The sequence below is a fragment of the Malurus melanocephalus genome, unplaced genomic scaffold (genome assembly GCF_030028575.1).
Source record: "Malurus melanocephalus ecotype Western Australia unplaced genomic scaffold, MMel_1.1 scaffold_867, whole genome shotgun sequence".
Taxonomy (NCBI): domain Eukaryota; kingdom Metazoa; phylum Chordata; class Aves; order Passeriformes; family Maluridae; genus Malurus; species Malurus melanocephalus.
The window spans coordinates 128554-145492 of record NW_026624099.1 but is presented as its reverse complement, the minus strand read 5'-3'; the positions used below and the strand labels follow the sequence as shown (position 1 = coordinate 145492).

Genomic DNA, 16939 nt, shown 5'->3' with positions numbered 1-16939 from the left:
AACAATTTAGTTTTATATTTCAAGCCATACCTCAGCTTTTAAGAATTGGAAAGAAAAGTAAATTTTTGTTCTGTCATTTAATTATAATCACTAAGTATTTCTTTACTTTCTTGAATTACAAACATATATAACATTTCCAACATGTTMATTCCAATTATGTTCCTTAGTAAGAAAAACAGTGAAATAAGTCAGAAAAATCCAGCAAAGACAGCTGAGAGCTAACAGTTGGTTTAGTTTGCAAACTAAACAGATTAACAACACAAATTAACATATTTYCATATTTTTTAATCACAGCTTTGTTGTTTTGGGGTTTTTGGGTTATTTTAATGGCACAATAGAAAGTCCAGTTATTTCACAGAAAGCTTATAAGAAAATAATGCCACAGTCTTCAAGGACATACTGGAGTGAGGTTTCACCACTCTGCATCTCCCATGGCTTTTGCAAAAACATGGTCTTTACCCTCAATGGACATCACTCCATCTTTTAAGAAGAACTTCCACTTGTTCTTTGTTCGATGTATCTGAGGAAAAACAGTAATCAAAATCATTGCCCCCACAAATACACATTTGACCATCAATTTTTTTAAAAAAATAAGATTTAAGCACAACCTGCTTTATGCACCAGAGTTTTACCTTAAAATCCTTATACTCCAAAATATYCCATGGAAGCAGTATTTTTCAATTGTTTATAACTAACTCCCTGCCCTCTTGAGAGAGAAACCTCCTGAATCTTATCTCTTATCCCATCCCACACTTCCACAACTCCCTCTGCACAACAGTGTTGCCTATGGCAGCTCAACACCAGCAGGACAAGACAACAGTACTGGGGTAATCCCAAAACACAGCACACCTTGCAATAACTGTAAGTTAACTGAAATACAATGCCTTCCTTTTCCCAAGGGAAAGCAATGTTGTAGGCATAGAGGAGTTAGGATCATGCTGCAAGCATGAAAACCTGGCTGAAAAGCAAATACTGCCATTAAGAAAAAAAAAAAGAAGGATTTTGCATATTCTGTTTCTTTTGAAAGGCCTGGGAAAAGATCCCTACTGCAAAAAGTTTTGTTTGATACTAAAAGATAGTATTTTAAATATCTCTAGAAAATTCCTTGCATTTTCAGCATCACCTATTTTCAACTCCAAAAAAAAAAAAAAGAAACAGGACAGCAATTTTACCAGYAGCCTTTTCTTACAGGTAACAAGGTAATTTTCAAAGGTAACTGGTTTTAGGTTCTTTCTACTGGGCCTACATCTTTTATTAGATCTGTACTGGAAAGGGGAAAGTTATCAACATCTTTCCCAAACTTCTGTAACTGTCAATTTCTAAYAACATCTGATATTAAACTTCCTCTAAGACATGTCCAATGCTGACCTTCCTAGTAGTTTCTTTTAGATTTTCAAGCAATTTTTCAGCTTATTTCAGCCAAAACTTGCTCTAGATGACAGTATAGATAACAGGACTACCTGTAGCATCTGAGTTCTGAGGCTTCAAAACTCTGTGTAGCTTTCAATACAATACAGACACCAATGACTTCATTTCACAGGCATTTCCCACACAAGTCCCTATAACTTTCCAAAATAATTGGTTTCAGGAACACTCAATCTGTCACAGTTTTCAAATGACAATTTTCTTAGCACCTCTCTGTTTCCTGAACCACAGACAACCATTAAGGCAGGCCTAGTTTGACATACAAAAAGTTATCACCAGTCACTTTTAAAAGAATATTAAAAAATAAAATAAAATCAAGGCACACTATTAAACAAGCTACAGTCATATTTTTCCATATTTGCTTTAAAAGAAAATATGCWTTTTTTTATCTTTAATTACTGACATATAAGCATTCAAAACCATACTGTAGCTAAAAGTACTTAATTTGATCTTCAGGAGTTCAAAATAAGGTTCAATTTTACAAATCAAAATGAAGGAGCATAAAATTACCCTTAATAACGACTGTTATTCTGACACAACAAAATTCTGGTAGGAAAATCTCTCAGTAGGCACTCCAAAGAAAAAAATAATGTAAAATAAAGAACACACACTCCTCTTTCTGTTATCCATTTTAAAAGCCTTAATCCATGCCTGAATAAATCCACATATATCCATGGAGATGTTGATATTACTTAAAATTAAGGAAATAAACAAGCATTTTCACTTTTACAAATCATAATTTTGCAAGGCTTGTTGTTCCTTTTCCTTTAATAGGCCACAGTGATTATCCTCTTTTCAGAAAACAGCAGGAAMGTCTTCAGACTATTGTCAGCTAAACACATACTTTAAACACACTATTACAGCATTAGAGTTTGTTTAAAAGGCAGTGACAGTTGAGCAGACATGGAATTGCTGAAGATATCATTTAGAATGATTGAAGAACAAAAGGAGTGTATTACTGTACCTTGTCATACTGGCAGACTATCACATTGTCGGTGTCAAACAAGTCTGCAATGTCCTGTTCACTGACATCATCACCAGAGTTCAAGGGGTCCTAAAGATTAAAATTCTGGGGTTTTTTTTTTTTATTCTCTTTCAGAACAGCATTGATTATACTTGGAATTAAACATATCCAGAACAATAAAGTTACTATTGCAAAAATGGAGACCTAGAAGCCAAGAAGACCACGTTGCACAAACCTCATTTACAGGTACTCCTACATGTTTGCAGTCTCAAAAACAAAAATACCCTAAACAAAAACACAAAGTCAAAATTTAAGCAAGACTGGTAAGTGATAAGCAGATCTCAGTAATGGGAATACTGATCAACTCCTCTTTATATGCAGTACAAATGCTACAAGATGATTCTCTGGTGAACAAACATACAGGACACAAAATTGCACATCTTTATGAGCAAATAAAATGCAAGAAATGTATTCTTGTAGCACATTGTTCTCTGTCTAAATCCCCCGTGGTCCTTCAGAAAGAAAGGAAACCTAGATTTGTATCCTACTCTTATTTAAATCTAAATCTTTAAATAATATCTTACTTAAATAAAGAAAGAACTTCCTTYCACTGAGGCCAGGGCTTTACAACAGAAGTTTAATTCTGATGTTTAAGTTTTTTAATTCATGCAATAAGCAAATGTCTTTTCAACTGTTCTTTCAATTTGTCCACACACCTCATAATGAGCTTTTGAGTAATTTCTCTGCAGTAATTCCCATCTCCAGAAGTCTGTAATTTCACTGTGCATGCTCTACATTAAACTAACCAGGAACTGTTCTAGGTCCAACAATTCAACAATCAGGAAATATCTAATATAATGTGCCTCTCTAGGCTTAAAAGTAAATTACCTCCTCGACTATGTCTATTTGGAGGTCTTCGTTATCCCCATCACTGCAGCTGGACTCCATGTTTGAAGAACTGTCACAATCTTCATCGTAGTCTTCCTCATCATCCAGAACTCTTAGATCCTCAGAATCAATAAAGCCAATGAATTCATTCTCCTCCTTATCTTTTGCATGTGGGATTTGTTCCTTGGAAGAAACRTCACCAGTGCCATCAAGCTGACTTATGCCTTCAATGTCACTGCAGAGMTCCTTCTCCAGTGGGAAATCTGATTCCTTCTGCTCCGTGGGGTCCATGTGACAGGAATGAAAGAAATCAGAGAGCAGAGCTTGTGAATTCACACCACAATGAAAGCCTGCTCAGCACAAAGCCTGACATTTCTCTCTAATAAACCAAGAAGCTTGGGCCTCTAAAATGAGAGTTTCAAGTCCTACTGTTTGTAAACTCTGAGTACATTACCAAGCATCATGCTTGCATCTAAATTAAATGGAACCCAGGTCAAATTTTCCTCAGCAATACAGGATAAAAAAAACTTTTCTCTAAACACCATTGTAACTCAACTCTAATAAAAAGATAATCAAATGGGCCTTTAGAATTTCTATTGAAAAGAAAAAAAACAAAACCAACTCCCAAAAAAAAGCTASTCCTCCACCCCCAAAAATAGCATTTTTCATTTTTGAAATAAAAGATGAACTGATCTGTCTTCCTCAACTTGTTCAAAATGCTTTGTTTAAATAAGACATAAAAAGYTGGGAGAGACAGTAAATATTTCAGTACTTCAAGTTACTGTGCATAAAAATGCTAGAATTCCTAAACAGAACATTCACAGAAGCATAAAGGGCTTTAAAGTTTCAGCCRTCTTCAGTTTCTCATTAAATCTTTATTGTAGCACTTAATTCCCATCCACATACACTTTCTAGTTCAAGAAAATAACACTTTGTTTTGACCTCCCATTTTCACTACAGACAGTCTTCATCATGCTGCCATCAGAATTCAGATGAGTAACATAACGTGCTTTCTATTTAGAGACATTTGGCATTAAATTTGCATTTAATAAATTTACTTCAATCACATATGAGGGCTACAACTCAAAGTCAGCAAGCCAGCCTGAACTTCAAACATCTGCAAATAATTTCTGGAACTGAAATTAGATGAGGTCAGGAAAGTGGCTTGTTGATTAAAATCRTTCAAGTTTTCCACACAGCTCCAGCTGAGTTCTAGTTTGTCTAGGACATTTTTCCCAAGAAAATACATTGTCTTCAAGGAGATTTTTCACTTATCAAATTTGACTTTTCATCCTAAATGCATTCTCAATGCAACTTTAATGGTCTTCACATGTTACAAGTTAAAGTTAATCCCAGCTGATACTGCAAAAGCACTTTGCCCACTGCTGATCTGTATCCATATGCAGATCAGTGTCAGAATTGTGTGGAAGTGCTCAGAGTCATTCATGTCTGCCTAGTTACTGAAAAACCCCTATGATTGGTGAAAGTAATCAATAAGGCTAATACATCATGTGTATTACACTTTTCACTTTTTAAACTGACATTCTCATCTATCACAGTATTTTAGCAGTATTTGTGACAAATTCTTAATGTAAAAACAAGCAGTCAGCTACTGCTATTCTAAGCAAGCTCAAGAAATAATTATAAAAGCAAAATAATTTTTATTCTTCCCATTTAGAGGTGCTAGTTGATGCTTACAGATGTGTTCAAACAACTGCCTCCAACAGATGGACTTGCACGAGCTGAGAAAAAAAGGCCTTACCTTGTCAGAGGAAGCAACTCTGCCCTGATCCTTTAGAAATACATTTTCATCCAAACCTTCCCCTGAGATAATCAGGTCAATGATTTCATCAGACACCTCCTGCTGCAGCAGCTCCGGATGCTCCATGTCCAGCTGCCCCTCCACATCCAGCAGGACACTGCTTGAGCTGCTTGCCAAGGATTCATCAACAAAAAGACCTTCAGAGCATTCTGGAGCAAACACAGCTGTGTGAAGGTTGTCATGCTGGGATTTTTCTGTGGATCCACCACACAGATTCAACACTGCATCAGTTTCAGACTGCTGCAGACCTGCAGAAGGCTGCTGGACCACAGTAGCAGAGTCCTCCAGGTGTTGTTTTTGCACAAAGCTTTGTTTAAATAGCACAGCCTGTTGGACAGCAGTCTCCTGAGGCTGCAGTGTTTCACCAGCTGCATGGGCAGCAGGTGCATTCACCTGTGCAACACTGCTCTGCACAACTGAAGCTTGCCCGAGGGGATGAAACATCTGCTGCACTGGGTAATGTAGAACAGTTCCATCTCCCGAGGCCTGGGTAACCACAACAGGCATATTTACTTTGTACAGTTGTCCTGCAGAGACAAGAGTTAAAAACTGCCTCAGCAGGTGAAACTACAGGTTCATCCAGACCACTGACATGCCACCACTAAAACCAAGAGCAAACATTTGGGAAAACTGTGAGAAAAAGTGTGTTTAGAAAGCAAAACTTTCCTCAAGCACAATTCCAGCCCTTGAACATCATGGCTTCTATCCAGTTCATCATGCTTAACACTTCTTTTTGAGTCTGGCCTACACAATACCCTGTGACAGTAAGTTCAATAATGTAAGTACATACTGGATTAAAAAAATAATAATAAAAACCCTGTTTTGAATTTTTTTCTATGTCATTTCAGAAATTAAGGAACACAAGATGAAACAATAAACTAGTCCATAGCTACAGGGAGAGTTCATTCCTTTAGGGACCTGTAGATATTCTCTCTAAAAATCCTGCCTATTTTATTTAAAAAAAACCAAAACAAAACCAAACAACTCCTAATTCATATATTTTCTTAAGAAAGACTCTCCAAATACTGAATGCTTAAATTTATTATCAGTGTTAGAACTGAAATGCCAGAGCCACGTTCCAAATTTCATTTGATTTTTCTTTTCCCCACACACATGGTCACACAGATGGAGTCACTGGTAACAGTCTATAGGTCTCATAACATCAGGAATTACACCTGAAACAGATAACCAGTGACATCAGTTTTCAGCAAAGAACAGCTGTTTGAGGAAGAGTCATTAACTGAAATAAGCCTTCCACTGATCACACCTACACAGTACAAGCACTTTCTTGWACAAGCAGTATAGGCAGTTTTATCAACAAAAGAATAGGATCAAAAAGGTTAATGCATAGTTGGATTTTATTTGAATAAGCAATCAATTTGCCTCTGAAGCACCACAGTGCCTTTACCTTTTCTGAAACACAGAAGATTGTCCCAGAGAGACAGGGACAAGGGGATGCCGGTGCCTGGGCTGACAAAGGAAAACACTTTTAACAAGTTGTAAAASTGACACACCAAGTAATCAATGCAGYTACTTCTCCCTGTGCAGCCACTACAAACACAAAATACAAAGGAAGAGGAGGTTAACTGGCTCTACCCACTTGAACTTCACATCTGCTTCACCTCCTGTCCCTGGGACTCTCTCAAATGCCCAGGGCACTGCAAGGTTTGACATCTCTTTAGCCTCACCTGGTGCTAGCTGCAGCATCACTCCAGCTGGCATCTGTATGGGATAAGCAACACTGGAAGGGACAGCAAGAGTCACACCCACTCGYGGGGGCCCCTGGAACACAAAGCTGGGTTTAGTTAGGAACAGGGCACATTTTATTTCCAGGGGCCCTGAGATGTTCCACACTGGAATGCCCACATAAAGCACCACTGAGGGCCTCTCTGTGGYCATCTTCACTGGAAAGCTGCAGCATGCTCTTGAGATTTAGACAGGTGAAGASTATTCTGCACTGACAGAGTAATGACGTGGCCCTGGTGTTCTCTGCCTTCCAGCAATCACATTCCCTTTTTGTTAAGGGAATGCTGTCCCATATCCCCTCAATGTACCCACCATCCAGAATGGTAATGCTCTACTCATAGGTCCCTTTYACCCAAGTTTATGCATTACTCCACATAGCACAGGCTTCTTGCCTAGGCCTGTGAGGTCCAGTCATATTCTCTTTTCCTCCTGCGAGGCAAACAGTTGGATACAKAGCTCCCTTTTAAACTAGCTGTTCTGAGGAAATCCAAATTTTAAATCAGGAAACGCACATATTGACAAAAATCTTCCCAATACTATATTTCAACCTGACAAGTTACTTAGCTTGAGGCTCTGGAGGCACTCAGTAAGTTCATCAAGCCCTGGCAATTAGTAGCTGCTCCCCAAAGAAATTCTGCCATGCCCAGAGTTCAGAACTTGTCAACTATGAAAACACTYATTTTCTTTCTGGATAACTTCTATATCTCACAGATAAAGCTTCTCCCAGCTTGACTCGTGCTGGTATTTCCCAACCATGCACTGTTTTAACAAACACTAATTTATTTCATTTTAAGTATATGCAGGTGGGCATTTCCACTACACTTTCATCCTATGGGCTAAATACATGCAGCTGTATCTTCCAACACTGCATGCAGAACCAGCCAGTAGATCCCATCCTTTTCACTGCTCCAACAGAAGCAGCAGTGTTACAACTCTCCCTCTTGAAGTTTATTAATGAACTGACAAACCATTAAAAAAAATCAGGAGTTCAACATAACCAAAATTGAGTAAAACATCACTACAGCTACATACCAGTTTTGCTGTTGTGAAATGCTGAAAACTTCTGCCAGCTTGGATGACAAAAGAAGCTATTAAAAAAAAAAAGCCATTTTACAAAAAAACATTAATTTCTTGGACACAGTTATCTTTCAATAATTTACAACAAACATGGGTGAAACTAAAGCAATCTAATTTCAGTTCATACTCATCAGTGAATATGAATATTGTCTTGTCAGGAAAACCTGCAAGCATTTTTTTTTGCAGTAGAGCAAATCCAATGATGCTAAAAGAAGGAATGGTAGGATAAGGTTTTCAATGGCACTCAATACTGACTTCCATGGGAGAAAAAAGGCAAAAGGAAAACTTTCCCAGGCTTTTTCCCAGGAATAAAACAATTTAAGTAGCCCTAACTACTAGATTGAAAACCTCTGGGCATAGGGCAATTCAAATCYCATTTTAAAAAAATAAATATATAGATTTACTTGCTTCAACAGAATGCTTTGCCTTAGTGTTGCCCTTTAAAAWCTTAAGAGTAAGAAGGCAATGTACATTAAATATAAAACTTCCACTAGACTGCAAACACAAAAGTATATTCCCTTTAGTTATGTGGAACAAATAAAATACCTGCCTCCAAAAAGATTTCATTCAACTATGAAGACCAARAGAAAACTCACTAAAATAAAMCAAACCAACAAAAACAAACAGATAAAGAAAGCCTGYTCAACCTTGAAATGCACTGCAACACAGATTTTCATTAAATCATCTCACATGGGTTTTGTCCTTTATGGGCAAAGGTCTTAACAGCCTCTCACTTTGGGATAAGTCTCAGCTGAGCACTACACTCCACCACAACAATCCCACAGAGGTCAGCTGGACTTAATTGAGAAGAAGCTCCTGATGTCAGAGGCTGTGTGAAAGTCAAGTACTTCTGTGAAACAGGAACACTGCTTTTAGAAAAACCAATTGAAAAAAAAAACGTAAAAAGCTTCCTTCTCTTTTGTTTGAGCAAGGGATTACATTTTAACAAATTGAGAACCAGATTAACAGCAGAGCWGCATGGCACAAACGAGCCATACAACCTCGGGACACACATTAAAAGGAGAAGCAGGAGCTTAACCCTGCAGGTAAATKTGCAGCTGAAGAGCTACACTAGTGGACTGCAGACAAGAAGGCTAAAATTCTCTGTGCATTTGCTACTGGAGATGAACACTAGATCAAGAGTGCATATACAGAACTCTAATAGTTTATCAAAGTTTAATTCATYATTTATTTGTYGAATTCTKCTTTCAAATAATTACTGTTCCACCTCAAACTAGATATATACATAAGCATCACAAACCAAGTTTATTGCATTTCTTCCAACAATATCCCCAAATCACTGACACATTCTTAAATTGCATCTATTGTGTCTAACATCTAACCTGCTGAAGTCTGCAAAATGCTGTGAGATCTGCGTGGCAGCTGCAGGGTGACCTGTGGAGAACAGTGGCTATGTTTGAAGAAGCCTTCTGTTGCTTTAGACTGTGTCACCTTTGTTTCCCAAAGCTGCAGAAAGATTATTTTTAAAGTCAACAAATAGCAACTTTAAAAACGAATTGCATCAAAAAAGATAATCRGGTATTTCCATCTTTTTCAAGAGTAATTTGACTGATTCTATCCAATAAACATGGTAGCAATAACTAACCAATTTCAACACTCAGCAGACAACAGGTCACTCACAGGATACCTGTAACTCTAAGTTAGACTAAAAGCTAGTTGCATGTTTTGGAGGGCAAAGAAAAGGACAGGTCCAACATCTCAAAGAAAAACACAAAAACAACTTCTGTTAATGTGGGGAAGCCAACACACCTGCTTCAAGTCTTTCAGAACCTGCTCGTCTACACCCTCTTCTGCAAAGAGTTCCCGCACGCCTTCAATCACATCTTCGATAATGGACTTGTATAGCTCATGCTACATTAAAAAAAAAAAAAAATCAAGTTGAGATGAACATTGAGTTATTTCAAAAGTTAGCACTTTCTAATTTCACTTCATAAAGTGCTGTTGCAAAATGAACAGAATAATTCTGTTTAATAAACTACATGTCAGAAGCAAAGGTCCGCAGGTCACCCCTTCTTTTAAACCTAACATCCCTAAAAAGTACAAGATTTAAGCCTCAAAATGCTTAACAAAATCTTAGAAACGTTCAAAAACCTCCAGTCAGACCTGGACAACAGATCCACATTAGCTTCCAGATTCCTACACTTCAACACAATTGTAAGATAATAAGTTTTTAGCAATTTAAAGCTTATTAATCTTTGCAATCATTACCACCAGAWTAGACTGCACAATGTGAAAAATTAAACTGAGATATTTCTGGAAACCTTAAAGGATCGTAGATTAGTAATTTAATTTTTTAAACATCAAATTAATATTTTACTGCTCTGAAGTTGTTCTGAAGTGCAGATTATAAACAATTGCTTTTCAAAGAAAAGAAGATATTAAGAAGTAACATGTTACACCTTCTGGAAAAAGCAATCAACACAACTACTTAAAAAATTATAGATGAGTATGATATTTTAATCAGGGGGTATCAACCTCCAAGGATTTCCCCAACACTTTTCGGGATACTAGGAAGACACGGAGGTAAAAAAATCTCTTCACTTGCACTAAAAGCTGCTGATCAGCCCCTATATGAAATACTCAGCCTTCACTGCTAATCCAGAAGAGAATCTGAATGTAAATCTTTCAACGGGCCAATTCCTCTCCCCAGGATTGCTACAGTGAGTACAAATATTTATTGTGCTAYATAAAAACTGCACACAGCAACTGTAAAATTCAATCACCACATGCTCGCAAATTAGAGAAAAATGGTTACAGCGCAGACATTATTGTACTCCAGTTTAATCCCTTTACACACAAGCGCTCCTTCGCCAGAACGGGGCCAGCCATAGCGGGAACCGGCAAATTCCCGGCGGCTGGTGGCAGGAGGGGTTTATCCACCCCCATTCCAGCAGAGCCTCCGAACTCTCCTGGGATTGCCGTGTTCCGAGGGAGCCCCGAGAGCCGCAGGTGGGGAGAGCAGCAGGGCCGAGCCCCGCAAAGGGGTGAGGGCAAAGGCCGCCGCCTCCCTGCCGGCCCTGCAGCCACCCAGGACCAACCCCTGCGCAACCTTTCTGCCCACAAGCTGCCATTTGTGACAGGGGAAAAAAAATAATAATAAAAAATATATATATATATGTATATATAAAAGCTTTCCAAGTCGTCCCTGGGCTTCCCGCGCCTAGGAACGGGCGGCGTTTCCGACCCGGGCCGGGAGCGGGGGACCATTTTCCCATCCCCATCCGTGTCCCCGTGTCCTACAAGGAGCCCGGCCCTGCCCCGTTCGTGTCCCCCTGTCCCGCATGGAGCTCCAGCCAGGTCGGTCTGTCCCCATCCGTGTCCCCGTGTCCTACAAGGAGCCCAGCCCGGCCCGGCCCTGCCCCGTCCCCTCAGTGTCCCCCTGCCCCGCAGTGTCGCCCTGCCCCGCAGGGAGCCCGGCCCGTCCCCTCAGTGTCCCCAGCCCGGCTCTGTCCCGTTCCCCTCAGTGTCCCCCTGTCCCGCAGTGCCCCCCTGTCCCCCGCAGTGTCCCACAGTCCCGCAGGGACCCCGGCCCCTCACCACAGGGCTGCAGTGAGCCATGGCACCCGCAGCCGCCCCCGCCTCACCCCCGCCCGCCTTTAAGGCGCCGTTGCCGGGGGGACGCTGCGGCCCCGCCCGGGCCCTGCCCACCCGCCCGGGAGTGTTCCTGTTCCCCGATACCCCCGACAGTCCTTGGTGCTCAACCCAGAGCCTAAAAGCGAGAGGGACCGGCCCCTGTCCGCTCTGGGCTCAGAGCTCCGGCCTGGAGCAGCACAGGGACAGCAGGATTCCTCTGGAGAGCCGCAGCTGGCCCCGCCGTGCGGGAATACACCCGGCAAAGCTGCCTGCAAAAGCGTGCCAGCTTCCTCTAATAAACCCTGAAGTCGTGATTACCTCCTAAACGGGGATAGCTGGAGCTAAGGATTGCAGTTAAGCAGCAGCAATCTGGTACAACTACTCAATTATTGCTTACATTTGCAGCAATCTGTTCATATGTTAATACAGAGATCTACCAATTTAGCRGTTACTAATCTGGAAAAATGTCCATTAATCTCCTACACGTAGGAGAATATATACTTAGGTCTTTATACACCTTTGCTAGTGTTGCCCTGAGGGTTCTGAGAACCTACAATCTTCTCTTTTTCCTTTCCTCTTCCTTTGTTTTTCTTTTTTTTAGGTAGCTATGTCATTACAGCGCTGTTTGGCTTGCAAAGAAGACACTTACCCATTAAGCTTTAATTCTTAAGGCTTACACATCCTGAAAAAATAAAAATATTTTAATGAAAATACTGTCAGACCCTTAATTAAATAGCCAGACTAACACCTACAAAATAGAGGCAACATCCATAATAAGCTGCATTTTCACAAGTGAGACAAATGCAATTTGCYATTGAAGTAATTTTTCTCTGCAAGAAAATATGTTTAATGACACTACTTAAGTCTTGAATTAAACAGCAGTTGCATATTCAGCTGTTCTGCATGCCCTCCATCATTGTGAGGAAAAGGCAAGAAAAGTTGCTTTGCTTACAGAATAATTCAAATAATAAAACTTTTTGTTTTAAGCACATGCTCTTTTGAAACTGCCTGGGATAGTGCATACCAACAGTGTCCTTATCCTTCTCCTGACAGTTTTTGCCCTTGTGTGAGCAGAGATAGCAGGAAGGAGCTGCAGCCTTGAGGATCTCGCTGAGCCCTGAAGGTCGCAGATGGGATCCTGCAGCTGGCTCTGGGGGCAGTCAGAGCTGACACGGAGCCATCGCCCTGCCAGCACACTGTACAGCGCTTCCAGAAAGGTGGAAGGGCAGAAAGGAGATTGATGAATGAGCTCCCTGCTTTCTACACCTCTCTGTTTATCCAGGGATCACCAAGTGCCTTGGAATCAGAAGTTTGTACACCTAACTTCAAACAGAAGGAGGGCTGGGGAGCTTGTTACCAAAGGACTATTCAATGATAGGACTATAGTGATGAGGTTACTTTGCCTATTTCCACAGAAAAACTTGCAGACCAAAGGAAATGATCTTTACCTGCACTCGAAGTGGACAGCATGTCTCTGTATTTGCATTCCCACAAGGCAGCGTGGGCGTGGGTTCTAAAATACACCCTTTCTGCTGTGAATAACAAAGGTCCTGTCCCCAGGTCAGCTCTGTTCCAGCAGGGACAGCAGATAAASCTACTGACAGCACACAGATATCACTGGGGATCAAGCAGAAACTGCACACTTTCCACGCTGCACGGGAGGGTGCAGAGAGCATTTCCTGCCAACCAAGATACTTCTATTTTCATCTGCGGCCTAGCAACACACCTTWTATAATTTCTTTTACAAATTCCTAGGGAAGATGTCTTTTTGTCCAAAGACTGTCAGCTGAACAGTGTCACAAAGCCTGGTACGTGCAGAGAAAATCCAGTCATTTCTGAACAAGGAAAAGTATATTTACATATCTGTAACTTTCATTACTCATACTGGCTGGCTAGCTTTGATATGGTGATCTTAACCTACTATCCATGTCCTGTAGTGTAAAGTACAACCCTGTGGTCATTCTCACGTTTATGGAAGTTTTTAACATTTAATCCCAGTTTTAAGAGAAGAAACTGAGGCACAGACCCCCAAATAACTTGTCCAAGCTCACAAATGGCAGTCAYGAACAGCAYTGAGGTTTCATCAGTTTTGGTTCARCTTCCAGCCCAGYTCTCCCCACTGTAGTSTCTTTGAGAGCTCAGAAGAGTTTTAGAGAAGATGCTGTGGAGAAGATTAGCACGCTGTGCAARCCCTCCTGATTTTTCAGGGGTTTTGTCTGCATTTGGGATAACGCTGCTAAGGTGCACCTCAAACAATTGTTTACTAGACAGGTTTTAATTTGTAATTATTTATATTCCTTTTGGTACATGATATCTAAAGAAGATTTATTTTTAGATTATGAGCCTTTATTAATAATTTAAAAAAAAATTACCGTTTTCAAATGTCTTCCCTCTAAGAAACAGGGTCCTCAGCACACGCGGATGCTTGGTAATGAATGCCCTCTTCTGTTTAAATCCAGCATTGCTGCTGGAGAGGAACACAGATCAACTGCAGGACTGCAAAATTCTTACTCGAGGCATATTATACAAATTCCAGCTTGCCTTTTCTTTCCAAGTAAAGGCAATCATTCGTAGGGGGAACTGTTTGCAGAGATCCAGGCAGTCCTTGTGGAGATAACATGACACAGCAGAGGTGCAATTTCATTTTAAAGACACTCTCTAAAATGTTCCCTTTGTTTTCAGCTGTTGACTCATAGATATACAGCACTCCAGTCTCATAACCTATTTTATTAACAGCATGATTTTGATACAAGCCACATCATTTCCCTCAGAGTTCTGAGACAGATAATACTGGGATGTGTGATTTGTTCCTTTTTCATTTATCATATCTGATTCCTATTTCTTCAAGACCCTCTCGTTTTTCACCTGATTTAAGCCACTTTGTCAGAAGAGCTATAGAAACACCTCTCCCTTAATTCAGTTTAATGACAATTTTCAGGMCATTGGGTGGTTTATGAAGGGCTGTACAAACTGCTATATAAAAATGGCAGYCTGATGGATTGAATATACTGACTGGTACTGTATATCTCAGCTCCTCAATRAGCCCAAAGGCTTGGGTAGTGTGAGTCAGCCTAATTAAGGATGAAGCAAGCCTTTCCTCTCCTAAATACTCACCCTGATAGTGGAGAGAGCCCCGAAGGGAAASAGCAGCCACCAGCCATTTCACTGTCCTTTTCCTTGTCCCTTTSTGTCACACTCCTGGTGTGTCCAGCTCAGTGTTGTCTCCCCTTCCCTCACCTCCTTTGCTGCCTGCCTTCTTTCCCTGGGTATGGCATAGTGGTATCACTTTCCCAGATAGTTTTCACATAGTGGTATCTTCTTTCCCAGAGACACCCCAGCCTCCTGACCGGTGGCACCATGAAAAACCCCAGTCCAGCCCTCTCCTCTTTTGTCCCCTCATCCCTCTCCATGATCCCTCCCTGCCATCTGRTTTTACCCTTCTTCATCAGCGGTTGGCGTCTCATTCCTTCCTCACAAGTGTGTAATTGCCACTCATCTGCTCCTGGCTCCGTTGGGGAGGGGTTCACTACCAGGGAGGTGCAGAACCACAGAGGCACAGTGCAGTGGGACAGCCAATGCCCAAAACATCATTTCTTTGTCTGAATTAGCTGCTGAAAGGTCATCGTTGAGCAGATGATTGCAGAGGTCCAGCAGTTTTAGTGCGATGTTAAATAAGCACTGAGCAGTTTTGGTCGAGGCCAGTTTGCTCTATCTTTGCATTTGGGAATTTCAAGAGGAACAAAGCTGAGTGACCACATCAGGCCCCTTCACCAGCAGCAGAGGTTGCAGCCCCAAGTCACCACTAGAAAGTGGCTTTGAGAGACAAGCTGAAGCACAGCTTAGCAGTCAGGCTCTCCCTTTGACGGCTTCGTTAACACCTATTTAACTCTGCTAAAGAATAACTCAGATGTATGGAGACTAACCTTCATTACCATGATGGGTGGGGGAAGCATTTATATGAGGACCCCAATATTTGCTAAAGGTCACATTCCTGAGCTTCTTCTCCTGAGAAAATGAGGAGGGGTTCCTTCTGTCCTAATACACAACTGTACCCACCTTTTCATTTTTCTTTGGTTTTTCTTTTTGCCCCCAGCTCCACTTTTGTGTAAACCCACCCTGAGCAGATCTTCTGCATTCCCCTCTTGACACTGTAATCCCGCAATTAGCAGCAAAGATATTCAGTAAGGGTTTACATGAAGGGGGCTAAAGCAGCCCTTTCTTTCCCTTTTCTCTTCAGGCAGTGGATGGCTCCTTCCACTTTGGATGAACCCTCATTTAGATCCTGGTGTCGTTATTTACATTTAGACAGTGACATCTACTCCACTACAGGTGACAGATGAAGGTCCCATCCCAGACTGCAGTCAGAGGTTACAAGGGTACCTTTGCTCTGGGTATCACCAAGCTAATGCCAAAATTCTTGCCYTAAATGCTCCCTGTTTCACTGCTGGGTGTTGTTGGATGTTGTCACTGTATTCCTTACAGCATGACCTTGCCATTCCCCTGCATTAACAAGACAGTTCCATGGAGGAGGAGAGGTTACCATTGTTGACAATGGTGCAGATGTCCCTACTCCCAGCATGTCCCTACTCTGACTTTTCCCCTTGGACTTTTATTGTTGGAACTGCAAGTTAGTSCCTGTTAAACCAGAAAGGCCATCACAATGCAATGTAATGCTGGGCTGCACACATCCACAACCAGAAATACTTCATCACACTGGAGGTTGGGATTGCAAAGCAGAATTTTGAGCCAGTTSTTTTATTTTTATCAGTAAGGCTTCAGCAGGGATCATGAGGACCACTTACAACATGTTATGCTTGTTATTGTAAAAAATTGTTTTTGCTGAAGAAAGAACGGTGCTATAAAATACCACATAAAAGGCATTGCAAATACTAGGAAGCTCTCCCAAAATAAATGTTTTAATGTTTTTACTTATATTCTAGCAATTTGCCATCCCACTTTTTCATGTCCCTGAATCATATTGATCACTGATACTTTTAAAAATAACAAAATGTTTAAGCTCTRTAAGGGGACTACACTTGTGCTGGCTACCTGCTTTCCATTTGCAGATGCTCACTGAAGGATAGCACACCCTGAAGTGAAAATGGATGTTAACTCTATTTCCCAGTGTTTCCCAGAATAGCTGATTGCTTTGCTACAGTCACAGAAGCATAGGACAAGTGGCACCGTTATTTTATTCAAGCCCATTCTTTGAACGCTGCCTCACAAACCTCTTGCCTCAGTCCCATATTTCCCCACAGAGGTCTCACTGTTTCCCTAGTAACAGAACAGGCTTAGAAATTTGTGAAAGTCTTAAACAGTTGTCRCTACATTATATTCAAATATCCCAGACAGACCAGAGGGAGCACTCAACAGGAACAACCACGGCATTCTTTAGGTTACTACTGATATGAAAATAAGGCAAA

General features: G+C 40.9%; 1 protein-coding gene across 1 annotated transcript; it reads right to left on the bottom strand.

Moving 5' to 3' along the window:
• Positions 1-350: 350 nt before the first annotated feature.
• GTF2A1L (general transcription factor IIA subunit 1 like) lies at positions 351-11501 on the bottom strand. The gene is made up of 9 exons (XM_057385790.1): positions 11481-11501; positions 9693-9794; positions 9266-9389; positions 7878-7933; positions 6788-6881; positions 5040-5626; positions 3278-3550; positions 2390-2479; positions 351-520 (listed from the first exon to the last, which is right to left on the bottom strand). Exons 1-9 carry the CDS (start codon positions 11499-11501, stop codon positions 413-415), a joined length of 1455 nt encoding a protein of 484 aa, XP_057241773.1. The 3' UTR covers positions 351-412.
• Positions 11502-16939: the final 5438 nt, after the last annotated feature.